General features: G+C 47.8%; 1 protein-coding gene across 3 annotated transcripts in view; it reads left to right on the top strand.

The window, feature by feature from the left end:
* The window catches only part of LOC149351484 (septin-7-like), a 78,374-nt gene that overhangs the window by 18,940 nt on the left and 31,485 nt on the right, over window positions 1–27,949 (top strand). The window contains exons 1-9 of one of the 3 annotated variants that reach the window (XM_089580824.1): window positions 6,212–6,651; window positions 16,771–17,041; window positions 18,918–19,125; window positions 20,095–20,229; window positions 22,292–22,409; window positions 23,761–23,853; window positions 24,541–24,637; window positions 25,177–25,228; window positions 25,983–26,099. In XM_089580824.1, the coding sequence (XP_089436950.1) occupies window positions 6,436–6,651; window positions 16,771–17,041; window positions 18,918–19,125; window positions 20,095–20,229; window positions 22,292–22,409; window positions 23,761–23,853; window positions 24,541–24,637; window positions 25,177–25,228; window positions 25,983–26,099 (1,307 nt within the window). In that variant the 5' untranslated portion in view covers window positions 6,212–6,435. Of the gene's footprint in view, window positions 1–6,211; window positions 6,652–16,770; window positions 17,042–18,917; window positions 19,126–20,094; window positions 20,230–22,291; window positions 22,410–23,760; window positions 23,854–24,540; window positions 24,638–25,176; window positions 25,229–25,982; window positions 26,100–27,949 lie in introns of those variants that run through there. The other 2 variants (XM_089580825.1, XM_089580826.1) reach the window with 2 other exon arrangements.

Raw genomic sequence — 27,949 nt, 5'->3', positions numbered from 1 at the left:
CCGCAGCGCTGTCCGGTTTTGCTGACCGGTGCTCGCGCTGCTCGGCGTTGACAGCGGGTCGATGGGTAATAAAACTGAGCCTAATGGCTGGATGTGGTCCCGCGCCCACTTCTGCCGTCTACGTTCGGACCCTGCCCCGGCACGTGCCTCTCGGGCCCGCGATTGGAGCGCGGCGCGCAGCCCCCCTTCCTCCGGAGTCGCGTTTCTCAACCCGCTCGGCGAACGCCGTGGATAAACAACAGAGCTGCTGACGGCCTGTTTGCCTCCTGCTGCTGACAGCGGCACGTTCGGGTACGCAAGCCTCCCGCTGCGTCGTCGGCTCGCAAGCATGGCGAGCATTTGCGCGCTGGTGTATCGCAATCATTATTATCGCGTCGCTGTCTTGCATCGTGTTGTACTGAGGGGGGTGCAGATCGGGCGTGGCCAAACAGCTGCCCGCACAATACGCGGGAGATAGAAAGAAGGAAAGCTTTTTCGCTTGCACCTTTGTATCCCGAAACTGAGTTGTACTCATACATTACCGGATTTGTAGAAAGCTCCGAACCGGAATCATTTCTTTTTCTTCATGGTGACACACGGTAAGGGCGGTAAGGGTGTCTTTTTCTTGATGAAGTTAGCGCCAAAAACGAGGACTGAAGTAGGAGAGAAGACACAACACGAGCGCTTGTGTTGCGTCTTCTCTCCTACTTCAGTCCTCGTTTTTGGCGCTAACTTCATCATGAATCAGATTCAACTCGCCCAACTTTCCACCTTACTACTGTCTTTTTCTGTTCCTCTTCAACTTCCGAATTATCATATGCTCCGGACTAGTTCCCCTTTCTTGGCATGTTTTTCAACTCCGTACCTGCGCTTCACTCCATCGCCCCCGCTCTTTGTCTCCGTGGCACTGCGGCGTCCCCCCACGTTCGCTAAAGAAAGGGTCATTCCACGACAACCGTCCCAGACGTTGCGCTCGACCATCGCTGATTTGTTAAAAAAAAATTGATGGAAGCTTATCGCACTGTGCGTGATCGAAAAATATTTCTGCCGGAAAAATTTTGTTTATGAGGTGAGCGCAATTTAAACTTATCGGAAAGGCAGGAAACCAGGCAGCGCTCATAAATTTATAAAAACATCCAAATTTTTAGTAAACACTCCACAATTTTTTTTATGATACTTGACAGATTTTGGCTTTCGATATAATTCGCATCGCATTTTTGTACGGTATTATGATTTTTAGACATTAAATAAAATTAAAAGTTATACCATTCTGTGATTTTTTTTAAATATCAACTTGCTCTCGAGAATTAGGAAATAGCCGTTTTGCTTCCTTAGTCGTCTGTTGTCTATAGAAATTGTTGCAGCTGGTGAAAAATACTGAAGTTGTTGGAAAGTGCGTTTTGAACCATGAACGCGCGTTTATTTCGCCCTGAGTTGGTTCAAAGAAAATACAAGTGATGGCGAGTTTTGTAACACAGTTTATTCGTTTCATCTCTGAAATTGTAATCTCTTAAGATGATTTTTGCTTAAAGGGGAAAAAAAAAATTTAGGTTGAGCCCTCGCGGCGCAAGTTGCGTCGTCTCTTAACGCTTCTTCTCCGCAGAGCACGGCATCTGGCATGACACAACACTTATTGCCAGATAACCACTACCGTCTGCCCTCACTCGCAGTCGTGCATTGTTAGGGCTGGAGCTAAAGCAGATATCGCATGGCATTCGTCGGGTGGCATGCGGTAAGCGAGGTCGTTTCCGCTTTCGAAGTTTGAACGCTTTGGCGCCAGGCAGCCAAGAGCAGTTCTTCCTCCTCGCGTGAACCACGAGGAAGGAGCGGCCAGCCGGCACGGCAACCATAACAGCAGTTCTTTGTTTATGTCCGAATAAGATCGCCTGGGAACGCACGTGACGGAGTCCTCACCATTGTTTTGAGTAACGCGAGACACGCTGGCGCGGAGGTGCTGCCTCGCTCTCGAGTGACCGAACAGAGCGCGGCGTCGCCTCCTCCTCCTCCTCGCGACCTGTACGCGTCTGTCATGGCTGTGACAACAATGACTGGTCTGGCCACGGTGTCGACGGCGCTGTGCTCTGCGGTGAAGAGGCGGCAAAGAGACGACACAACTTATGGCGCAAGAGGTCAACTTCAATTTTTTTTCTTTTTTCTGGCTTTAAACGACAGTCATCTTAATGAAAACTTCAAAAGTGAAAGGCAGCAATTTCTTCTACTGAACCCTCCATCGTTTGTTTCTTTACATGGACCACCTCACGGTGAAATAAATAGGTTGTATGGTTCAAAACGCACTTTTCTCCAACTTCGGTATTTCATTTTACTTCGACGTATTCAGGTTCATCTGCTGTAACATTTTTTTTTTTTATAGGTGATAAACACCTATGGAAGCAAGGTAGCTATTTCCTAATTTCCGAGAGGAAGTCGATATTTTGTTAAATGTCAAAAGAGTGTCATTTTTTGCGTTTTATTTAAATTCTTAAAAATATTTATAACGCACAAAAATACATCATCTGAATCATATCGGAAACCAAAATCTGTTCAAATGTCAATAAAAACATTTATGGAGTGTTTCCTGAAAGTTTGGATTTATTGGATTTTTTTAATCAATATTGAGCGGTGCCTGGTTTCACGCCTGTTCGAAACGTTCAAACTGAGCTCACCTCATGAATAATTTTTTTTTTTTTGGGGGGGGGGGGGGGGGGGGGCAAAATATTGCAGCACTCACGTTCTGTAGGTTTCCGTGATTTTTTTTTTTTTTTGAACAAATCGGAGGTGGTCGAGCGCAACGTTTGGCGTGGAATGACCCAGAAATGTTCAACACTCGAGAGGTGCAGAAGGCGACGACGATGCTCGGGCGCGAGCCGGAGGCCGGGTCCCGACCCGTGCTCGCTCTGCTGAGATGCGTCCCAGGATCGGCGGCGGTCAGCGGCGCGATTCCGCCGGATTCTCCCACGCCTCCCCGGCGGCGGTCGCGCTGCGCGGCGCCGAGTCCGGCGTCACGGCGCGTCGCCGCGTTTAGCGCGCTCCGGCGCGCAAATAGAGCCGGGGCCTCATTTCGACACGGCTGCGTACGCTCCGCCGGTCGCATCGCCGTGATGGCATTCCGAGGGGCTGTCGTCAGCGGAATGCTCTTGTGCGGAGCCGCCGAAACGCGCGTCGTGTTTCTCTCATTCCTTTGCCTCGCGTGACGGAAAAGAAACGCGAAAGCTCGGAGGAGGTCCTTTGCCGAGCGTTTTTCCTTGTGCGCAGGCGCTTATCAGTGCTCAGTGCGCGTGCAGGCGCGCACCAGCTTTTTTTTCTCTTGCATTGCTGCTGTCAACTGCGATCGGTGGTAGCTTAAATTTGTGCCCGCAGCATTGTGTCGAAATGAAAGTTCGAGTAAGCGCTTGCGGTCTCTGATGCTCGGAGCAGAGCTGCGATACCGGTGTGACTGCGTACGCTCTGAGCTGGGTACAGTTGCCGTCAAACTGTCGTTACTGACTGGCTTTGCTTCAACAGTTCGCGATTTTCTTCTTTTTTTTTTTTTGGCAAAAGTTGCACTCGCCACTCTCCGGACGTTTCGAAACACCTTGTCTGAAAGCAGATATTTTTTCCCCGAAAAGGGGTGCATTTTGCAAGGAAAGAGCTGGTCTTGAAACCGCTTGCGCTGAGAAAGCGCATGATGCGAAACCAAAAGTTTCTGGGATGTTGCTGGGATTCGAAGCCGCCGCCTCGGACCATTCAGTCATGCGCCCACTGGTTCCTACGTTGGTTCGCATTGCATTGTACCGATGAAATCCCATTGTATGTGAGGCGCATCTGCCTTCATCGCATTGAGGGTCGGCGGGGGCGAGGCCGCCAAAGAGGGCGCGCCGTCGCCCCAGCAGTCTACGGAAAGCAATCCACAAACCGATGCCCAGAACTACCGCGGCATTTCATGAGATGGGGCTAAAAAATGGCGCTGTTGTCAATATTCACTTCGAGCTCTCGGCGTGGAGCATCACTAGTATTGCATAGCAATTCCTATTGAGCAAATAGCTTTGGAAGCATTGAAGCAAACCTTTGCACGAAGCGTTGCGTTCGGAGAAGCAACGTTTCGCGTTAGCAGATAGCGCCACCGTGTGCGTGCACGCGCGTGTGTGTGTGTGTGTGAGAGAGAGAAAGATAGCGGAAAGTCAGCTGCTGAGCCTTGCATGACCATATTGCTGAAAGTGCGTATACCTTTACATCGGATAGAACACTGTTCTATCGTTTTCATGCTTCCTAATTAGTCGCAGCACGAATGAAATTAACAGATGGCGCGATCGGTTGATGGCGACGCAATTGCTGTGTATTGCGGCTTCTGTGATGTTTCATTTTTTTTTTTTGTGGAGGCTCATCATTTATACTGTCGCTGCTTTTTTATAGCGCCTTCGGACTTTGAAAGCATGCAAGCTAAACAAGATAAAAAAAGTGTTTTGTTAGCTCATGGCTAAACTATAGTAGATGGTATGCAGTTAAGATATGTTTGATGTACACAGTGAACACTACCCAGATTTCACACAACTCCGCCCCATTGTTCAGCTGCCTCGCACCCTCGTCGGCTGGCCCTCGGTGTCTCGCACGTCTGGTGGTTTCGGGTGGCCGATTCGGCGCCGCCGACGGCTCCGTGAGTCAGGTTTCCCACGCGTGCGTCGTCGGCCGATCGTATTTTACTCTCGGAAATAAACGTGCACAAAGGACAAAGCCATCCGCTTAGTTTTATAGTAGTCATTTTATTTATTTATATATTTATTGTGTTGGGAAAACGCCTTTGTGCTAACATGGGAGCACGTCAGAGAACCCCTATGTGTCGAAATTAATCCGGAGCTTAGTAATACAGCGTGTACCTCGTAGCCCACGTGGTCACCATTACGCGAAAGAATCGACGAATGGTCGGTCAGACGGAATCATGTCGGCAGTAGCGGAACGAAAAAAAAAATTGGCGCTCGCAGGTAGTGCTTGGCAGTTGCCAGAGTGGAAGGAAGCAAGGAACCAAGCGCGTAGAGCAGATGAAATGAACGCGTCTTTTTCTGGTGGGCACACTTCTGGTGCTGCGTTTTCGGCTGTGCGCGGTGCCGAGTTGGACCCCATTCAACGCGCGATCGAAGCCTAGATATGTTCAAGGTGGGGGAAGTGGAGAAAGGGGTCGTAGAAATTGCGCCTCGCTAATGCTCTATCGTTCAGACGTAGGGGAATTGTTGTCTGAATACTTAGTTGTGCCTTCACTTCGTAGTTGCTTTTGTGGACTTCACAGAGCACTTATAGCGGAACTGCGTTTCGGCCCATGTATTTGCAAGTGGGCAGCTATAACCGCTGGCATGCGCAAAACCCCACTAGGAAAGAAGCGTGTCCCTGGCACGAACGGAACTCCGGCGTTGGATCCAGTCCTCTAAGGTGCGAACACCTGGAGTGAGCTGCTGGCCGCGGGTTTGCTGCAGTCCAACACACTCCCACAGAAAATTGCAAAATGTGATTAACGATATGATTGTCGTAGAGCGAATGACGCGTACCTATCTTGCAGCACAGTAAACATTGCAGTAGTGTTATCATTCCCGTGCCACCGGCTCTCCATATCGCTTGAGCACCCTGCCTCGACTGTGATCGCACGTTTGCGCCTAGTCCGCCCCTAGCGACACAGAACCTCCCACTTGCTGCCGGTATTCCGTCCCCTCCTTTGCTTGAGTCGCGCTTGCTTTGTAAGGGTCGCCTTTTTTTTTTTTTTTGCCTCTGGAGTGCAGCCGCAGTATGCCACGTTGTTTTGGGAGGCGTCGTCTCCTCGGTTGCCTCTCCGCATGGGGACGACGCCCGCCGAAGCGCTCGTTTCAGATTCGGGGAAGGCTGCTTCCCCGCCGAGGCGGCCGTAGGTGTGTGCGTGCTTTGTCTCGTCCGGGCGCGCCTCGCGGTCTGCGGCACGTGCCTCTCCCGCCGTAATTTTCATCCACGCGCGTGATGTTTGTACTCTCTGCGAGGTCTTCGGCCCCTCTTTATTGCCACCATTGACCCGCACGCACAGCCGCCGAGGAAGGTGCAGGCGCACGGGAGCGTGGGCGACGGCCATCCAGCCGCCGGCTGCTCCGGAGCCGTGCCCCCGCGCTCCGAGGGCGCCCTATCGTTCCCAGACGCGTCTGGGGCCGCCGCCTGCGCCAGGCGGCTGTCGGAAGTCTGGTCCTGGCGAGGGAGGGGGCGGCCCGCCGCCGCATGACCGGGCTCGTATTTTCGGCCGGCCGGGGGGCTCTCGTGGATGCTGCTCTCGTTCGGCCTCCTCGCCGTTGTCTTCCCTCGCCCATTTCCGCGCATGGTTTCAGTTTTTCTCGGCCCCTCCCTCGCCGCTTTTCTCCGTGTTTGGCTTTTCGCGCTCCTCTGCCTCTGACAAATCATTTCTCCCTGGTGCACCGCCGGGGAGCGTCCGCGGACCCATTGTCTGAGCCGGCCGCTGTGGCCTCTTCGTGGGCAATGCCGGCCCTGCCGCGTCGGTCGGCCTCCTCTGGTGCGGCGGACGTTCCTCCCGCGCGGCTGGGCTACCGCTACGCGGGCCTCGAGCGCTTCTCCGGCCGGCCGCGCGTCTACGACAGCCCGTCGTCGTCGCGCTCCTCGTCCCCGCCGCCGCTGCCCGACAAGCAGCCGCCGCCTCTGCAGCCGTCCATCGCGCCCCTGACCTTGGCCAGCTCCGTGAGTGTCCAGGCACCGGTGGTCTCTGCTGACGCCGCCTCCAGCCGCGCCGTCTGACGTCACTTTCGCGCAGCTGGTGTGCGTTATGGTGCATGCGCTACGTCCGAGGTTTCCTCTGAATTCCCGTTTCGTTTTCCTCAGCAGTGACCTCGTGTGAAGCACAAATCGGCGCTCCCTATGCATGTGTTAGTGGCTGGGTGTCAACACTGCCCATATGCCGCAGTGTTGGTATCTGCTTTTTAATGTGCTTATGTATATATGCGTTCGTGCGTGTTCGCGCTTTTTTTTTTCATATAAATATGTAGGTGTGAAGTGACTTCCACATCTTGTAGAGTCTATCAGTTCTGGAACCACTTCAGCAGGTCATATGCAGGTTGTTTTTTTTTTTTTTTGCTATTGTGGCTGACTTGAACATTACGGCATTGTTGTCGTGATTATTCGAAAGCTTTGAGCGCGTACCTCCGGTTTGAATAGCCAGAGGTCGTCTAGATTCATTGGCTTACCACTGTTGAGTGCATGGCTCCCTTAGTGGAGTGGCAGATAACGAAACTTTGCTGCACATGTTGCCCATTCATGCAGCGTACATTGCTAAAGCATGTGAAGCATTTTGTCTCTGTTGTTTGACACCCATTGCACCTGTTGCGGCCATGTCAAGTGCGGGCTTTCTCTTATGGAGGGGAATACGAGGCGGCGTGCGCAGCCCGAATTTACAGCCCAACATGCGAAGCTACTGCTTTGAAAACAAGCCGTAAGGTCCAGAAGTGAAGGAACTGTTCAGCCCGGAAAACCTGTCGGATTTGACTGTTCTAGTTTGGTTAACTCATCACTTGTTCCGAGTTCATTCCAAATTCTTAAGCTTTCCTCACCGCTATGCCGCACTCGCAGATCGTGCGTTCTCCGACGTAGCAGATGGCGTGGTCCTCGTGATGACACCACGAGCAGCTGTCTTGCGCTGGCACGCGTAATGGGCATTTCTGCCTCGTCTGAACCAGGGCCAGCCACGCCATTAGTTGGGCAGAGTGCATCGCGGGGAAACTGACTTAACAGTTAGCTCGGCCGAGACCTCTGTCCTGTGATTGCGTTTCCTCCCTTGAAAGATGCCGCGCCTGCTGGGCGGCCTGTTGTCTCTGGGGCGTCTCACAGCCCGCCGGTTAAACGCGGCATCCCTTTGATGTGGCAGCAGTGCTGCGTAAACAAAGGAGGCGGGTCAAATTCGTGTGGCCCCGTTCATGTATTTTGCGTTTGCCTCGCCGAAACCCAGCGTGGAAGCTGCCTCGTCCCTCCGGGCGTGCTGGTTTTGCTCTTCCTGGCATCTGCTCCGGCAGAGGTCGTGTGTCGACTGGCGGGTCTTCTTTCTCACCCCCGAGGCGGGTCTTTGAACCCTGGGCCCGGCCGGAGGCTGCTCGTGTTGCCGCTGCGGGGTTCGCGTCTTGATAAGCAGCGCAGCATGAACCTGCATGACGGTTATGATGTAATCTCCTCAAGGCAAAGGTATCACCTCCTCCTTGACCTGGGGCCCTGTTCCGACAATCCCATTTGTTCGGTGACTGAAGGTCTGTTTTCGATCAGCTTCGTATCTGATCAGCTGAGCCGTGCGAACGTTTCTACGTGTGAATCGTCGCGTCTGTATCGGTCTCGGGCGCGCCTTTTATCTGAGGCCTGTCCTCTGGCGTAGTCACTGTCTCCTTGCAGCAAGACCTGCCTGAGAATTGTGCTTTTTTTTTTCATTTCTCTTTGACAACAGCTGCGCGATGTCAGTGCGCGTTAAGAGTCCGATTGGTCGAAATTAATCCGAAGCCATCCGCTACGGTGCCTCTTTCTCTCTTCCGTCCGTCCGTCATCCTCCCCTCACGGCGCTATTGAGGCAATGGTGGAACTGCTGCGTCATTTGCACCAAGCTGCGCCAAATGGCAAATCATGCTGCCGCAAACCCTATTTCCTGGTGACGTTTGCCCTATGTCTGCGCCGAAGGGTCACTGAAAAACGGCCGAGAACGAAACCGAAACCTGACGTTGTGCTGTGCTCTGGCGCCCTGTCTGTTACGTGTCTGTAGACTTGTTTTAGCGTACACCTGGTGCATATGGATGGTTCACAGCTGCAGTATCGTTGTCAAAGGTGGGAGGCTAAACATGTCATCTAATTCGGCGTGGGGGGGACTTTCTGTGGCATTAGTGGAAGCTATTGGCCGCCGGCTTCTAGCCCTGGGTGGTCGGCTCGCGCGACCGTGAGAAGCTTTGCTGCGCGCACCGTCTACAGCAGTGCAACATGAAGTAGAGGTGTGCGAATTTCGAGTACTCTTGGGGCTGACTGCCAGTACCCGGCGAAAGCGCATATGCGCGATACTGCCAGGCCTTGCGCGAAAGAAATGCACTGACGGCCGTCGATACAGCGGTGTTCTACGCGGTAACCGAACTCGAAAATCCCAATTTCTGGCCTTTTCCCAGCAGCAGTTTGGTAAAGGCAGCTATTTGGAGGAAACGAGAAAATGTCGATTCTTAAAATTCCCTGAAAACCCACGAACATTTCCTCTTCGCCAGATTTTACTTCTTAAATTCTCTGAAACGGTGAAAATTCCCCGAATTGGACATCAGTGATAGAGACCAAGGCATTGCCGCTGTGCGCAAGCGGATCGGAAAACATAAGTGCAGCAGCAGGTCATAGCGTCGTGCCACAACGCAGACGACTGACTGAAAGCGCACGGTGGCGCAGTGCTCTGAAGGAGCCTCGGCGATCCGGAGCAGCTCTGAATCCGCGACGGAGCAAGATTTATAGGGAGCCGTCGGAACCATACTGACACAGTACAATCAGAACTCGGGATCTGAATCCGAGTCGCCCTTTGAAACACGCGCTGCGGTTTTGCGGAGCAAGAAAATTTGCTACGGGTCGCCGTTTGGAGTACGCCATTATTACTACAGCGCTGTACCCCCGCGCTGTCTGACGGCGTAGTTTCGTTTTCGCGCGTTCGGTTTTGCGCGCTCGGCTCACTGCAAAGTGGGACTGCATCGTCAACCGCAAAACAAAAAAAAAAAAAAACACGCCGCGCGTAAGCAAGGGAGGGGGGTGTCATTCAGAGAAATAGTGAGTTCTTTAATATTAAGCTGGCTGGCGCATCTGTGAGAACGCGTTTAGAACGGTATCGGATGTGATCACGTTGAAATGCGACAGCATTATAGGCCCATTGTGGGGCTTGCAGTGCGGCCTAGCCGATACGCGAGCGTTAAACGGGCATACCGCGTTTTGGACGGCATTCCAGTGCCGGTGCTTGTCATTTGCACGGGTGAGTAAACAGGATGGTCCCGCCCGCGTTGTAGCCCGGTCTACCGCTCTTTATCTGTTTCGCGAACAGTAGGCGGTTTGACAGCTATGTCGAATCTTATTCCGGCTTGCAGTTGCACTTTGTAAGCTATAATAATGTCAGTGGGCTTCAGTTTCTCTAGGACGTTTCGTTACTTTTTCACATCTGAACTTGCCAGCTCCAAAAGCCGCAATATTGCTCCAAGCCCTCGTTTATGTGTTGCAAGAACCGAAATTTTGTGACGAAACGCAGTTTTCTGCCGCAAAAGCTGAAGCATCTGCTGCAAGATGCCATCTTTCCTGCTACGAAATCCGAAATCGCTGCTACAAATCGCAGTTTATTTTTGGCAGCCGCTGGCGCGCGGCACGTGTGTCTGCCCCTCGGAGAGGGCGCAGCCGCATCGCGTTGAGGGTGAGGCACGCGCTGCTAAATGCACGCGATTGTTTGTTGGCCGCGTACGCCGCTTATGTACGGGACGCTGCAGCCTAATTGCTCTGAACGCCAGGCCGAGCGGAGTTCTTTTGTTCTCGCACTGATTGGGGCGATAGGGCAGTGATGAGTAAACGCAGTATCCGTACTCTGATAGAGCGTTTTAACATACCGCTACCGTTGTCGCCCCGCCCGGCCTGACCGCGGTGTTCTGATGGGGGCAGGTCGGCGGTAGCGCTACCCCAGAGCGTTTTAAACCTTCGCACTGGGGCTGCTTCGACTTTGAGCCAGCCCAGAATACTTTAACAAAGAAAAGGTGTATGCGGGCATTAGTGAAGAAACAGTTCTGTCGGTTGGAGTCTATTTGAGAGGAGGGCTAGTTCTGGCGGCGCGTAGCTGGCGCTCGTTGCTCTTCACCGACGTATTTAAAATAAAATTAAATAACGGGGCTGGGGCGCTGTACTTGCTTTTGCTATCGTGCTGCAAGTATGATCCTATGTGCTAGTGAATAAATCTTGGGAAAAGTTTCGGCTAAGTCTCAATTGACCTATAGCGCTACGAAGTGTGAACATACGATTTCAGCAGCGCTAAACGAATGCCATCTTCGGTGTAACGAAAGGCGCCGCACTGCTCGCGTAGAAAGCGCAAATTGTTGATTGCTAGGTTTAACGTCCCGAAGCAACTCAGCGGCTGTGAGGAATGCCGTTAGTGAAGGCCTCACCGTCTGGAGTTTAACATGCGCTGACGTCGCACAGCACCAAAGACAGCACACGGGCGTTTTTGTATTTCTCTCTCCTCGGTCGCCGTTCTCAAGGTAGAGCCGTGAGCTACGCTTTGTGATATGTTTTGGTGTTTACGGTACTTGACTGATGGCGACTTTCTGTGGTTAGCGACTTTAAAAAGTTTTTTTTTTTTTTTTTAAGAGCTGCGTCTGGCAGCAGCGTTCGTTGACAGCGTCTGCTGTCAGTTGAAAAAAAAAACAAAAAACTTGGTTATCGCACCGCTATGGAGGAAATTGGAGAGCTTATGCGAAGTCGGCGCATACCGGTGTCTTGATGATCGTTTTATCCTTGCGAGTTGCGAGCCTGATGAGGGGCGTCGACCGAATGCGTTTCGCCGCACCTCGTTTTGATTTAAGGACGCTTTGCACGTAGCACCCGTCGCGAGTGGGGTGAGCATTCGGCCTTTCTTGCGGTACTGCCCGGGCCCCAAGTGGATGGAGCGGAGCGCCTGAGAGGAAGCGCCTGACATTCCCCTGCGGCGTCGTCGCCAGAGGGTGGGAGCTGTCGGCGAGCCCTCCTCAGCGGAGGCCGGCTGTGACGGATCGGCCCGTGGCCGTTTCCTTGTTTCGCCGAGTTCTGTCTTTTCCGCCGCATCGATTTCCCCCCCCCCCCCCCCCCCCCCCCTCCCCGGAGGCCCCAGATCGCGCGTCTCGTGGTTCGCCGTTGCCCTCACTGCGGGAGCTCTCGAAAACCGCGTAGGATTTACTTATGTTATTTGTTGTCTAAGATTACATATAACGCTACCGCACCTGAGAACCTGAGCAGTTCTGGTAGTTGACAATGACGCTTTGTGACCTTTTCGAGTGAAAGCTGTTATAGGGACACAAACTGCCGAGTGGCCTCGAGTCCTTCCGTATTCAACCTCCTGCTCACATGGCAGTCACGGATTCGTGGTCATGATCTAGCCTAACTAAACCAAATCCATCCCTCCTATACACGATTTTAGTTTTGATGCTCTGTCAACGCCATCTTACTTTGCTGGTGGCACCTGTATGAACCAAATCAGAAAGCCTGCACCAGTGCTTCTCAGCGCTATCTTGGTCTCTGCGTACAGCATTGGTGCTGTGGCTACTGCACTGTGCTTGTGAACGCTGTACAGCAGCATGGTGTTTTGTGGTGTTTGTGAGCTGAGAACATGGCTGGTTTTGTTTAGTGAGCCAACAGACCACATCATCCGAGTAAGCGTTGTCAGTGCTGCATGGCGGGAGCAGTTGCAAGCAGCAGCAGTAGAGGCCAGCACAGCGCTGGAGGGCGGTGCTCCGCTTACTACTGAGGTGTCTCTATCATATATTTAGAGCATATATTTAGAGTTATGAACTGGGTTTAGTGAAAACAGCGTGAAAGAAGAAGCCCGAAGGCGAAACGAGGAAGTGACAAGAAAGAGCGCTGAAAGGAAAGAAGAGCACTTCATCGTTTCGCCTTCGGGCTTCTTCTTTCGCGCTGTTTTCACTAATGTCAGAATGGACCGACTAGCCCAGCAAAAAGTTCTGCTAGATGAACTGGGTGGTTCCACGTAAGATCGAACAAGGGGTGGCTGGTCAACCTCTTAAATTTATTTGAAATTTTTATTTATTGTTGCCTAATCACTAGAGAGAAGCGATCTGCAGTTGGTTTTGACCAACTTTGGTTATGAATTATGTATAATATATTAAAGTTAAGTACCTGAAAATTGTTTGAGTAAATATATGGGTGTTTTTATTTGTGCTCCATTATTTTTGTCTATCTGCAAGCTATAGATGTTTTTATAAAATTTGTCAAAATCCGCTAAAAGAATGTTTTTACATCTAGTTCGCAGGTCGTTAGATCAAAAACGGCTTGTAGCAGAGTGGCGGCAATTATCCATGCAAACGGACCTAGCAAACTGCTGAAGTTCATATTTAGATGTCTTTTCTATAAAGAGATATGATGGCGCTAACTTCAAGAAAACACAGAACAATGAAAACTTCTGCCGCCAGTTGAAAAAAACATTTTTTATATTTTTTAAACTTTGTCCACATGTTCTTTATATCAGATTTCACAATCAATCAAAATATATTGCATAATTTTGTTTCTCTAGTAGTTACGACCCCTCCAATGAGACCCTTGAGCAAGAATTAGCAAATTATATATATTTGACTTCTTGCTTGCTATGTCTATAGAATGCAGGGAGGATTGGATCTCAGTTCCTTAGAAAAGATCTGGAGTAGTGAAAGGGTGTCGGCGACACCGATGGAGTCAATATCGAGACTATTTGGGCTCTGCAGCGGCCATAAGAGCGGGGCTGCTATGCATACACCCGCGCACCCCAGATGCTCGTTGTACAAGGTGACACTTTGAGAGTTCGTTTCCACGTCCTTACACAGGCACATGTTGTAGAAGAAACTGACAGAAACTGGTCCTTTGTCCCCACACATGGTCGTGGCTGATGGAAATAATGCATACTTGAAGGGGATAATGCACGCTCACCACTGCTGCGGTGCTTGGCACGCCGGAGAACCAACGGAAACAAGGCAATTTATGCTCAAAGGTCCGCATGACGTTCTTTTCGGTTGGCAATGGTCGCACTGTGACACAGCCCAGCACGATGATTGGAACGATAGACACTTGGGTCCTCTCCATGTGGTCCATTACAGCAGACCTTGGGAGCAATGTTCAAGTTGATAGAGGGTGCACCAGCAAAGCTGTGCTGGCTAATTCCAGAGGAGATTTGCTGTCGCCGTTGCCACAGTGGCTAAGCCAGACACGTTCTAATCCACTTAGGGTGGAGGGGAGCCCCGGCACAGCACTCCCTATCGGTTTTTGGATGTTCACTTCCATTGCAAATGAGCCAGAGGCGTGCTTGCATTCTGCTCTTACTGTGTGCGCCGCTCACGTGCATCTCATGGTGACAAGGTATAGCTCTGACCTAGTGTTTTGTGCAAATTACCTTTCCAAGCTCAAGAAGCTCATTCCAAACAAGCGAAATTTTCAGAGTATCATCGACCTAGACATCAATGTTTTGAAGAAGCTTCTAATATCCGAAAGACCTGTGAATATCAATGAGACGGACTACTTGTGCTACCCGGGCTCGTGCTACTTCTGCATTGAAATATGGGAATGAAAATTTGGAAATAGCGATTGTCCAAATACCCAGTGGATATTCTCAGCTACCAGACATGGGAAAAATGTGTGATGGCGTTGGAGGACTCGTCAAGCACCAAGCACTGCTCAACAACCTGAGAACAAACCTGAAAGCGCAATTCGGGCGGCCGGAGACTTTGTAAGTGTGTTATCGAAGAAACTTAAAGGAGTGCATCTAATACATCTGGGAGTCAAAGAAGTTGTTACCCTCCGCGAGTTGAAAAAAGGAAGAGTGGATGACAGTGTGCGCCTTCCACGGCTTTCAATCTTGGCATGCGTGGGAGCTATCGACGTCACCAACAGAAGCATCCTCTGAATTGTATGTGGCATGCACAGCCGGGTCTGCATGGAAGAAACTAATACCCCTGTCAAGCGCGCAAAATAAAGTGCACTTACGAAGAGTGTCACTTGCTAAAAGTGCACTCTAGTGCAGCTAAACAGCGTAACGAAAGCGCACTCGCAGAAGTGCGCACTCGGGTCGGATTGTGTTCACAGAACACACTTTGAGGGCCGAGTGCATAGCCTTGCCAGCAGCGACTTCGAAGGCACAAATGTATAGTGCATAAAAAAGTGCTCAAAACTTTAATTTACTTGCTGTAACACTGTTTTTAGAAAAAGGATTTCTTTGTTAGTGCTACACGCGAAGCAAGACAACAAGAACGAGATCAGATGCAACCATGAATGCAGCTCTGCAGGGCGCCGCTATCTTATATGTTTTCAAAATTCTGGATTGTCTTGACTTGCCCTGGCTCTTTCTTCTATTTGAAATTTTTTTTTATTGTTCAGAACTGTTTAAGATCGTGTTGTTTGCGCTATCACGTCAAACAATAAATTTTTGTCTTTTTCATCGGCCTGTTCAAAAGTTTGCTCATTTTCTCTTTTTTTTTTTTGTACGAGTGCACTTTGCTTTCCTGCTTAGCACTGCATAGCCTAAAGTATCACTCCAGACCCCGATGCGCACTCCCCGTAAGTGTACTTGACTTGCGCGCTTGACAGGGGTATAGTGTACTGGAGTGAAGACATTGTGCGTTGTGGAATCAGTCGAATAAACAACTGCAGCACAGAAACAAATTGTTTTTAATGAAGCAGGTTCCCATGACCTTTTCAGATTAATTATTTTGCTAAAAATTATTTGAAATATCCTGCTTACTTATTTGACTTTAGCCTCTTTGTGTGTGTTCTAAACTGAACATCTAATCCTGAGTGCGTTTTGGTGGAGGCGAAATGCCAAAAACGTCCGTGTGCTGCGCGATGCCACACCGCATCAGTGAACCCCAGATGGTGAAAAATAATCCCGCATTCTTCACTACAGTGGCTCTCATAAGTAATCTGACACATCGAGACATAAATGACTACATACAATATCCTACCACGGTACTGCAGTTCACAAACAAACCGATAATAGAGTGTGCAAGGCCATTCCCATTCTTCAGTGTAGGCGGAATTCAGCAGGCAGTAATCGCCTGTGAAGAATTTTTTTTGTTAATGAATTGCTGCTTCATTAGGATGAAACTAATAAAATAGTAATAAAATGAAGATATCGCTGCTCATGAAGACAGAACTAAAAAGAAAGGCCATGTGCAGCTTCAAGCACGGCTGACAAGCAGTGCATTTGACAAAACTTGCTTCCTGTAGACCTCCCCTTGCTGCGAACGTGGGACGGCCTGGCACTGTTGCTATCAGTGTGCTTGCAAACGGCAGCACCCCGCAGGTTGATTCTGCCCCTCTAGTCATCTGTCACTTGTGATGATCTTTTTTACTATCCTCTGTACCTTTGCCCACCAATGCTTTCAAGTTACTTCAACACATTTACTTCGATGGATGGATTTGATATGCATTCGCACACGTTAAATGGAAGTGAAAAACAAACGTATACTGTTGTCGCTCGTAATCATTTGATGGATTGCTGCTACATTGACAAACGTTGGCTACACTAAAGGCAGAATGAGGTTGCAGATAGCATGGCTGCTGGGAGCCTCACAACATTGATGCCACTAGTGGACTAGCATGCTGGAGCCTGCTGTTGTGCAAAGAGCAAACTGCACCTGTCGCCTCGAGGTGATGGATTGCAAAAGTGCATCACACTATGCTAAAGCTCTGATGGCCCAAACTATCACATGGCACGATGCTATATGCCCCCAGCCACTGCTGTTAATCTAACTGGATGCCTTGGTAATGATAGCACGCCTGGTTGCCCAACGTGGCAGGTCAAGGAGTTGACAGTGTGAGTACTTCTGCGAAAGGAAGCATTTTGGTTCTGCAGCCCAAGACATGACACGGAATTGTTGCCTGGCACTGGATTGTTCATACCTCAGGTTCACACAGCTATGGTGAACTTTTCCCCCCAAAAAATTGGGGTTCAGGCATTAAACAAATGAAGCAAGCTTTTTAGGCTCCCAAGCCTACATGCCTGGTGGGGTAGATGTTCTCACAATACTGCTGCATGGTTAAAGAAATTGTGCGCCCACTGCCATTGCATGGTTTCTGACCCCTTGCATTTTTCCATTGGCACAGCTGTCTTCGAAGCGGGAGCTGTTCTTCCGCGACGGGCCAGTACCCCCCGCTGCACCCAGTGCAGGCAGCAGCCTGCTGGGCCTGGGCAAGGACTCTGCTGGCAGCCTGGCTTCAGGGGGCGGTGGCGGTACTGCACCTCCGTCATCATACGCGTCTTCAGCCCCCGGGAACCGTGAAGCTGCTGAGGGCTATGTGGGCTTTGCCAGTCTGCCAAACCAGGTGTACCGCAAGGCGGTCAAGAAGGGCTTCGAGTTCACCCTCATGGTGGTTGGTGAGTCGCACCTCCACTCTCTAGACTTGGCTGTGGAGGATGGTCCTCGCACCTGTGCTACATTTTCTGCACTCATGCTTGCTGACATTGGCCAGGAGTGCACGTTGTGTTGCACCTGGCTGATGCCAGCTAATACCAAGAGGCCAATAGATATACCACCTGCTCGTCAAGTGTTCTTGTGTGCTGTGAGCGAGGCAGCCTCACACTTATGCTGAATATTATGCAGTCATAACAGATTCTACAAGCAGCCGCCGCGGTGGCTCAGTGGCTATGGTGCTCGGCTGCTGGCCCGAAAGACGCGGGTTCGATCCCGGCCGCGGTGGTTGAATTTCTTTGGAGGAGAAATTCGAGGCCCGTGTACTGTGCGATGTCAGTGCACGTTAAAAAACCCCAGGTGGTCGAAATTTCCGGAGCCCTCCACTACGGCGTCTCTCATAGCCTTAGTCGCTTTGGGACGTTAAACCCCATAAACCAAACCAGATTCTACAAGCTTTGCTGAAAACAGTCTCATAACCTCAAAACTTGTACCCTGTCAGGAGCTGAGGTTTCTCCACTCGTGCCTTTTTATTCAGCTTGAGACATTGTGGTGCCGTTATGTCTGCTCTGTTTTGCTTGTCTTGTGGGTACATCTTTCAAACAATGGTGGCTCTTGTGCTGTCATTGCCATGGCTCTCCTGATGTGCACACTCTGCATCACTTTCTACAGGAGGTGGGTAGTCGTTGGGGTAGGACAAGAGAGCCAAGTCCTGTCCGGTGTATGCGTCTCACATGCTCCGTACTCTCCTTTACTTTTATTTTACATGATAGCATAAGGGTCCAGTGTCGCAGAAAAGCTGGCGTTGACATTGTTGGCTGTGAATGAAAAATCCTGATTGGTCAGCAGACAGGGTCATGATGTCGCAGCCACATGACCTCGTGCGGGAATTTTAAACATTCGCAATGCTCACATTAAATGTGACTTCACATGTGAAATGAATGTGAATTAAAGGTTGCCGCATATCTCAAATGATGTAACTTCATAAAGTAATTAATTTTGTTTGAAGAACAATTTCAAGAATTTTATGCAGGATTCAAACCCACGGCCCTTGGGTTACGAGCCAGACATGCTATGGACTAGGGCATGCAATGCACACATGTACAGCTTGGGAGCAAGCGGGGGTTTATGTGTGATGCGGTCTGTCACGTGAAATGGTATCTAACGACTGTATGCTAATGAGTATGTGTGTAATTAGCACCACAGGTCGCTGTCGCGTCACACCCTTAAGGCGGAGCTCAAGTGACCCCCTAATTTTTTTTTTATCCTATTTATTTTTTTTGACTTAAATCTAGAGCAGCATCTGTTTTGGGCGCAGTTTCAGCTAGTGTCGCATAGTAGTACTTTGGTATCTCTAACATGGCATGCTTGAAAGGCAGTGTTGGCAGGCTTGGGAGGAGGAAGAGACCAAGAGGAGAAAGTTTCATTTCTCCATCAAGAGGTTGTATTCTGGACTTTGTATGACGTGATTTGGGCAGGTATTGACTTGTCATGCAGCATTATTTTTCCTGACATGCCAGGCTTTGAGAAATGTGATTTTGGACACCATATTGCTTTTAGATGTTCACAGCCAATTTGAACTCTTGCACGTAGTTTACTTGAGGCAAGGCTGTGCTCCTGTTAGCTCATGGTTTTTCCTTTTACATGAACATTTGCCTTTTATTGTTTATGGCTTGTAGGGCGACTGTCTTCCTTTTACACGAACATTTGTCTTTTATTGTTTATGTGTTTTAGGGGGACTGTCTGCAGTGTTATAATTTTTATCATCTTCCTAGCCGTTAGCATTAATTTTATATCGCCACATAAGGCATAGTGTGTGATGAAACTTCTGGGGCTGTGCAGGTGAAGCGGGACTTGGAAAATCAACGCTCATCAATTCGATGTTCCTGACGGACATCTATTCTAATGAGTATCCTGGACCGTCTCATCGTGTGAAGAAAACTGTCGAGGTTGAAACTACTAGGGTGCTTCTAAAGGAGGGCAGTGTCAACCTTACATTGACCATTGTGGACACACCAGGCTTCGGTGATGCTGTTGATAACACTCAGTGGTGAGGCTGACTTCCCTTCTATATCTTGCTGTTTCCTTTACTTACCGTTACAATGTAGCAGTTGCTTAAAATGCATGGCATAAAACTTAACAGGGCAACTTGTATAAATTTAATTTTTACATTCCTGCTCTGTTAGTCTGTTAGTCTTGACATCTGTTATGCCTTGAAGTCCCAACTTACTAGTACTGTAGTAAACTCTCTTTGAGACGAACATAAAGGGACCAGAAAATTTGTTCGTCTTATCAGAGGTTCATGTTAACAGAAGTGCCCCTAAAAAATGTGTGCGAGCATGCAAGGTGTGTCCAAATATACATTACATGAAATTAATAAAAGAATTGCCTTTCAGAGTGAGGATAATTGCAAATAGAGCATTTATTATGCTATACATTGCACTATGCATGAAGTGCACTAAAGACAGAGCATGAAATAAGCTTATTTTATCCTACTTGAAAATGGCATTTGTATAGTCTTTCTTTTTCCCCCATCTCTTTTTTTCTCACTGTATCCCCTGGTGGCTGCTATTTGTGTTTTCTTCTGATTTCTTCTTTTTGTCCTGCTCAAAGTGCTTCAAAGGTGCCCAGGAGGTTAGCCGTGCATCTTTCTCTTATCTCACTCCTTCTGCGGCATAGCTGTTACCGATTCCATGAGCAGGCAGACCATGTGCCTTTCTGTGCGCTGCAGGCAATATGCGTGGTGCTGATATCTGGCCGTTCATGCACTGCAATAACACGTGTTGCAGCGCCACGTCTGTTGAAAATGCGGCCCTGGAGTTTTTAAGCCCAAAGTCAACTAGTGGGCACACTTGAGCATAAGTGCCTTTTTAGTCTATGGGGGCAACGCTTGGCATGTGGTTTGGTATACAGTAAGGAAGCGAGTTTGGCTATTAGAGCCCCCCCCCCCCACCTTTTTTTTTTTTCGCAGAGGTGACAGCTTTTTGTTTTTCTGTCTGTTTCTACTTTCCCTGTGCAGTTGGCAGCCTATCATTGACTACATTGAAGCTAAGTATGCAGAGTATCTGGATGCTGAATCGCGTGTACATCGGACAACACTGCCTGACAACAGGGTTCACTGTTGCCTCTACTTCATTGCACCATCAGGACATGGGTCAGTAGTGTGCTACTGGTTTATTCAAGCTGTTAGAGATGTCACTCAAACTACCGTATAAACGTGTGTAAGGGCTGCGTTTTTTTTTTCTGGATTCAAGAGCCAATTTTTTAGGGTGTGGCCCATACACGCGATGTGCAAATTTTTTTTTTTTTAAGTAAAAACGCCAATCGGAGCGCAGTTTATTCTACGTTCAGTCCTCACTCGCGGAGTCTTCCAACTCTGAGCTGGCGCTGTGCTCTCGTGCACTCTCATCCCACAAGAAGTCGCGCAGCATGTCCGCTGTCAATGCGTAGCCGCTGTTTCGCACTTCCATCTCATAGCAGAGCAGCTCTTCTTCCAGTTCAGGAAACTTGTATGGCTTGGTCCTGAAAGCGCGCTTTTTGCAGCTTGTGTTCCTCAGTGCATCCTTTTGGTTGCACCTTTGTCGGACGCACTTCTCGGCCACGTCGAATTTCCTGCCCGTCACATGCTTGCCGTGTTTGAGAGCAAGCTCCCGGCCGTGTAGCTATTAAGGTGCTTGCCCATCGCGCTAAAATTGGAACGTTTGGTGGCGGCACATGAAAACCACAACTATGGTGAGCTAAAAGTTAACGATGATGATGATAATAGTGTGACATTTGTAGCGGGCGGGCACAAAACTTGAGTCCTAGCCGAGGAAAAAAAAAATTAAAAAAAGCTAAAAAATAAAACGAAGCACACACAACCAGAAGTCTCAACATTGGTGCGCAACTAAAGTGCAGTCCGGTGCAGTTCGCGTAATAGGACACCGCCACGCCATCTGCCGCCATCGTTGTTGCCGAGCCTTCGTGATGGACACGGCTTTCATTGTTGTTTGCCTGTTTGCACCGCGCTCTCCCTCGTCTTCTTCTTCGCCTGCCTCAGATCCCAACGCGTGTTGGAAGGTGGCGCCATCTGCATGTGGAGGGGACAACCATTGGAGGACCAAGTGCTCTTGGAGCTCCTCTTGCTCTCTGTAAGCACTGCAGATAGTGCTTGCACCTGGGCGGAGAGGTCAAAGTTGAAGTGGCGAAGTTACTTGAGTGTGTGCAGCACCAGCACGCGCCTTGGAGAGCAGAGCGCTGCCCCCGCTGTTGTTGCACAGCGGCTCCGGTGCGATTTCTTGTTTATGCGCGCAATATAGTATCGCCTTCTTATGCATAACAAATTGCCAGTGAGCGGTTTCCGCTGCCTGTACCTGGACCCGCACTTTGCGGCTGGGTTTGCGTTCGGTTTGTTCGGTGTTCTCAATGGACTGGGCAAAGAAACCGAATTTGCCGCGTAGTCGTTGGACGCAAGCACACCATTGCGTTCTGGTCTCTTTAAAGTGTAGGTACTGAAACACTGCGTGCCCAGTGGGTGTCAGGTAGTATGCGCAGCCGCTCCTGAAGGCGATTTTGCTGCTGGCCTCGCGGGCTTCCAACAACGACCAGCGGAGGTCGCCCTGGATTGCCTCAATGGTGACTCGACCATGGCACCTCAGGGCCACTCGGCCAACTTCGTGTTGTTCTTGCTCTAGCCTGTACACATGACGGCATTTGCGGCCTCGGGCACCATCCGTGGGCGGCACCTGAAAGCTCCCGTGCGCAATCAGGAGCACCGTTGCTTGTAGCTGGAGCTGATCGTGGAGGCCACAGCGCGTGCATTTGGAAGGCTATTCCCGTGTGGGTCGTGGAAAGTTCGGGTGCAGACTTTACACTGACTTTTTTTATATATATATATTTCCTTTGGGAAAGCAGGGTGTGGCCCTTACATGCGTTTTTACAGTAACGTACTCGCATTACCGAGTTCATATGAACTTGTCATTGTGGTCATTTTTCTCTTTGAACACTTGCGGTGCAGGTTTCTTCAGTGAGCTCCAGTTGACTCTTTACATGCTCCTGTCCAAATTATCATTAATATTGCATCCTGCGTGGAAGCCAGAAACCAATACTTTTCATTAGTTTACCCTAGCAGTTGAAAAGTGTACTAGCTTTGTTTAAAAATTGTATGTTATATGTAAAAATGAAGCTGCAGTTTGAATGGACTCCGAGGTTTCTGAACATCTAATATTTGTTTATAGGTTGAAGCCACTTGACATTGAATTCATGAAGCGACTGCACGATAAAGTGAATATAATTCCAGTTATTGCCAAGGCAGACACGATGACTCCAGAGGAGTGCAGCATGTTCAAGCGGACGGTAAGCACTTGCTGCATTTCAAATGCCGACAGTTTCTTGGAAGTGCCTGAAAATTTGTTTATGCTTTTCAGTGTACTAAAGGTATCTGGTGCAAAACATTTGCTTCTTAGTACATATTCATCACTGAGTACAGTCGCCTTTCATTTACCCAGACAGTTTACGGTCTCGTGAAGTCTTGCACTTAACTGCTACTAAGTAGAACTTGAAGTGCTACGAACGAAGAGCTTTGTTTACAAGACATATAATAGGAGGGAGTGCAGTGAGGGTCTTTAATTTTTTGTTCTTAATAGGAATGGTTGTTTGGCTCTTTGTGACTCTGTCTAGGTTTGTTCAGCAGCAAAAGACACATTTATTGCTCAGCAAATTGGACTTAATAATTCAGCATTTTTTTTTTCTTTCCCCGCCGCTTGATGCATACTTGTAATGTCAATAATGAAAAGGGCTTCATTATTATTGCTTGGAAATAAATGACATGTAGTCTATCCTCAACCATCCGAGGTAAAAAATAAACATGATGGTATCACAGTTTGCTTGTGAAAATGGCTGGTGCTGGTGATACTTGTATTCTTTTTTTTTTTTTTCACTTTTCTAGCTTATGAACGCTCCGTTATCAATACCAGTAGCCTTTATGTCTTTGGAACATTTTAATTAGTAAAGGCTAACTTCACTTTGACCTTGGAGTCTCTTCAGTGCTGCGTAACAGTTGACGCCAGTGTTTAGCAGCTGCTGTCACGTGGCCTTATCTGCTGAGGTGGCTTTGGAAGGGGTAAAAATGAGTGCTGCTTAAGCACCATTGTTTTTATGTGTATCCAAAAGGTCACAACTGCTGCAGCTGTTCAGAAGCTGCAGCATTCTGCTGCTCAGTAGGAGGTTTCATTTTTGATACATGGCCATGATGGCAGCAATTCATTGGAGGCAAGTTACAAAAAATCACTCGCATCTTGATGTTTCAGATTGTGTTAAAATGTTGTGAAAACCCATAGTTGTCAGAAGGCTCAAGCCCATTATGTGGCGTTTCTCATAGTCCGAAGTGTAGATTTGGGACACGAAAGAAAATCAGTGTTCCAGTATTCAGCATGCTGCAAAGCTGCTGAACTGGATTAAACTTTCTCTTTATTTGAATGACCGCACCTTTGTATTGACCAAGTATTGCAGTATTGTGGGAGTGGCCTACAGAAGTGCTACTTGTGTACTAGATTTCAACACTGCAGCAGTATGACTACCAAAATTTTTAGTGTTTTCAGTCCCAATTTGTGTGTTATATCAGTGTATTGCAGTTTGCCTAGCTGCACTGAAGTTTATGCATACATGGTGCTGATATGTTCATTTTTTGGGGGGGGTTTGGGAGCAGATCTTGAATGAGATCACGCAGAATAAAATACGACTTTACGAGTTTCCTGACCCTGAAGATGAAGAGGAGAACAAGCTGCAAAAACCACTTAAGGTGATTGCTGCTGTTGATTGTTGTTCTGGTTTTGGAAAATTTAAACCCAGAAGCATTTCAGAGTAAATGCTTGTTTTGCTTTTTGAAACCGTCATTGCAAGCAGACGAGCGCCGAATTGCATCGTTATATGTGCATGTCTCCGCTGGGATTACATATCTGAATAAGTTTGGGTGATGTGGCATGTGCTAGTAAAGTGCTTTACCATCCTGTCTTATTCTGGATGGTTCCTACCAATCATTGTACCAGGCAGGGGACACACAATCATGCATTGTATTGTCTATACTTTTCATGGGTTTTACGTATGAAGGATTTACTGGGCCCACTCTAATTCATCATAAATAGGGGTCATCACATAATTTAAGAAAGGGGACCACATCATGTGGTATTACAGTAAACAGGAAAAATCGAACAGAAAAATACCACTTGTCTGTAAGCACTGTGTCAAAATCTCGAAAAAATTTGTAGCCCTTACACAAATGCATATAGTAGTTTCCTATGGCCAGAATCGCTTGTTTTATTTCTTTTTCGCCTGAAAAAAATGCAATATTTTGTTATGCATTTATTGCCCCTGTGTTAAAATATTTATGTTCAGAAATTGTAAAATTGGCTCGTCACCTAGTGCAGGCTTTGTGTTCCTAGGTGCTAGGGGACTGAAGTTGTGTTCAATGGTTTTCTGCTTTTTGCAGGAGCGTGTGCCCTTTGCTGTTGTAGGCAGCAATACTGTCGTGGAAGTCAATGGTCGAAGGGTCAGAGGTCGCAAGTACCCTTGGGGAGTTGCAGAAGGTGAGATTAGTGGTTTTACCGAAACATTGAAAATGGTAGTTCATTAGATTTATTTGGTGAGGTCATTCATCCATTTGCTGGAATATTGGTGCTGTAATAGTGGTTCTTTAGACCGATTTTTCCTGATGTGTACAGAAGGTAAATTTCAAGGTAATGACCTGAATTTGGAATAAGAACCACCATAGTTTGTTGGCTTTAGTCTCTTAACATATTGTTATACCTTGTAGCATTGTGATGCTCTAGTATTTGGCAGCATAATGAATATCCATGAAACTGCATAGTATGATTTTGGCCTCATATATACTATATATACTCATATATATACTCCTGCTTTTAATAGGTTAAAAAGTATTGGAGAAGTATCTCACGAGGCTTGGCAAGGCCACTTACATTCACCTTTGGGATGGTGTGCACAAAACAAGCACTGTCTTAGCTGTGCTCATTTAGTAGAATGCTTGCAGTTATTGAAGAATATAATAGTCATGGAGTTAATCTGAAATACTGCTGTTCCGTGCATCTCTTTTTTTCCTTTATTTCAGTTGAAAACATGGACCACTGTGACTACATTGCCTTACGGAATATGCTTGTTAGGTACGTGATCGCTAGAAACATTTTATTTGTCCAAAGTTGATGGTTTTCATAGGTAATGAGTTAGGAGATGCATATATTGTTCATTTTTAAATGCCAAGTTTTTCTTGTTTCAGTGTTCCAGATGAAAATAGCAAGTATGTGTTTAAATATTGCAGATAAGCATTTAGCAGTGCATGGATAATTGCATATTTAGTGTGAACAGTGTCTCATCATCTTTGTCATGAGCCTGAGTGGCTGCATTAACATCTAGCATTATGGCCACACATTGACATAGCCCACATTCTTCCTGCTTTGGAAAGCTTCATTGCTCGAGCCTTTGTCGTGGTTGGGCTGATATCAAATCCATTCAGGAAAGAGAGCACAAGATACATCTGCAAACCGTAATATCTCAGAAAGCTGAGAAGAACTGTTTATCTTTAAAACCTGAAGTTACTTGTTAACGGATTTTTACTCTTGCACCAAAAGCACTTCTATACTATTTCACTTTTTCCTGCACCAAGACCAGCATAATTGTAGGTTGTAGTGCAAAAAGGACATTGGGCAGACAGAGAGCGTCCATAGCACAATTCATCTGTCTGATGCCCCTTTTGCATTACAACCTATAATTACGGAATACCATTCTTCCTGAACTTCTACCATTGTGCACTAAGAGCCTGTGCAGTTCTGTCACTGGGTGCATTGTGCACACTACAAATAGCTTGCTGTGTAAAATTTTGAGCTCCTCGTAAAAGCTAGGAAATGCTTTGCTCCTTAGGACTCATATGCAAGACCTGAAGGACATCACCAACAACGTCCACTACGAAAACTACCGCTGTCGAAAGTTGGCTGGTGTAGGAGGTGCGGGGGATCCAGGGCATGGCAGATCCAACAAGTGAGTCCTATATGTAGTGAACTTAAGTGCATTAAGTGCTCTGTATTGGTTTTTGGGTCATGAACTGGCAAGAGTACAAAAAAAAAATTGCATCTCTTAACGTTGATCTATGGAATGAGGCTTTCCTCCCACCCCTTGTTGAGGTTTGTGCTTTTGTGAGGTAATTTAAAATTGATGTTACTGTTACTTTTGTTCCTGGACAGTGCATTTGGTGGTACTCAGTAACTTTGGGAAGCAGCTCAAATTAGTGTGATGCTAAAAACTATTGTTATTGGAAGTTAAATGCACTTCCTTGATTTAATAACATCGTTACATCACATATTAGTCTGAACATTTTGGTGAGGCATTGGTGCATTTGAGTGCCATTAATATTCACAATTTGCAAGGGGTCTTAAATATTTAAAATTTGTGAATTCTATTTAGCAAGTTCTGTTGTCTAGAAAGATAGTCATGAGAGAAATTTAGCAAGTTTGAACAACATGCATTCACATTTTAGGATTAGCTGTGTAAGGAAAGGGACATATTGCAGGTTTGCTCTACAGTGTAGAAGAGTCTTATTTTTGTTCTTTGGTTAAATGACTACCTCAGTATGTAGTGGAAATTTAGACATCTCATATCTGTTGTGTTGTGCAAGTGAATCCTTTGTAGGGCTTGGTTATTACAAGGCTTGTAATTTTGTTAATGATGCTAGCATTAAGCTTCTGAAATAGAAGCTCTTAGAGAACTTAACTGAATCTGCTGATATTAGGGCTGGAAGCCATCAGCAAGCAGTAGTGATAGCTAACTCATGCATGACTCTTTGCTCTTTGGCAAACTGTTTGCCAAGTCAATGCGCTGAAAGTGCACTTGTATAGTTGCATGTGTGCATTCCGAGGTGCTGCAGCTATCTGACCAACATAATTACCAGCAATAAAAGCCTGCTTGGCCTTGTTGCAAAGTAGACAAGAAATACTATGCAGCTTCTAACATCACCTATGTCCTTACTGGAGTGCATTAGTAGTGCTACTTTTCAGTGAAGCCTAACAGAAGATATACTCTCTGTATAAGTCTTAATTACTTGGTTGAATTATCTTACCAGGCTGTAGAAATGCAAAGAGTGTTTCGTTGTTTTTGTTCAGCATTCAAAGTTACTATGACATTCAAGGATCCTGAATGTCTTGCATTAAGCTTGTGCATTGGATAAAATATGGTCCTAGCTGGTTGAGCCAAATGTTTCCTGATGGCCCAGAGTAATACTAAACAAATGCAGCCTTTCCTGTTGCTAGTTCCGTTGCCGTGCGGTCAATTGCACTACCATTGCTGGAAAGGCAGCCAACTGCTCTGGAGCCTAAAGGGGCCCTGAAACATCACCTTGGTCATGAGAAACATTTGGAACTGGTAGTGCATGTTAGAAGCGACATTGGTCAGTAGCATTTTTTTTTTAAATGGGAGTGGAGTAATTGAAGGTGCATCTTTCGCAGTTCTCAAATCAGATTCTCTTCTCAATTTTATCTTATAAACTGGCACTTGTGGGAGCCACACCCCATGGCTGCTGCCTGCAGGGACTCTGCTCTCACTGCTACCTTGTGTGGCATGGCAGGAAGTTGATCTGGCATTTGCAGTTCATGGAAGGCTGCGTTTTGACAGTGTAAATCAGGACGAAAAACCCACTGTAAGAAATGAAGAGCACACTTTCTCTTTGTGAGCGCTGCATGCCACTTGGGACAATACAACTTGGCTCAGATGTTGCTGACAATATGTGCTGCCTACCAAATGTGTTTTCATCTCTCAGGGTGGTTGTGTGCCCCTTTAAGGCAAATATTGCTGGACAACTTCTAACAACGTTAGTGACTATAGACCAGCACAATTTG

Source organism: Amblyomma mixtum, chromosome 3, assembly GCF_055824585.1.
Source record: "Amblyomma mixtum isolate Tamu chromosome 3, ASM5582458v1, whole genome shotgun sequence".
In the NCBI taxonomy this organism is placed as follows: domain Eukaryota; kingdom Metazoa; phylum Arthropoda; class Arachnida; order Ixodida; family Ixodidae; genus Amblyomma; species Amblyomma mixtum.
The sequence above is the reverse complement of the archived record's forward strand: the minus strand, read 5'-3'. Positions and strand labels throughout refer to the sequence as shown.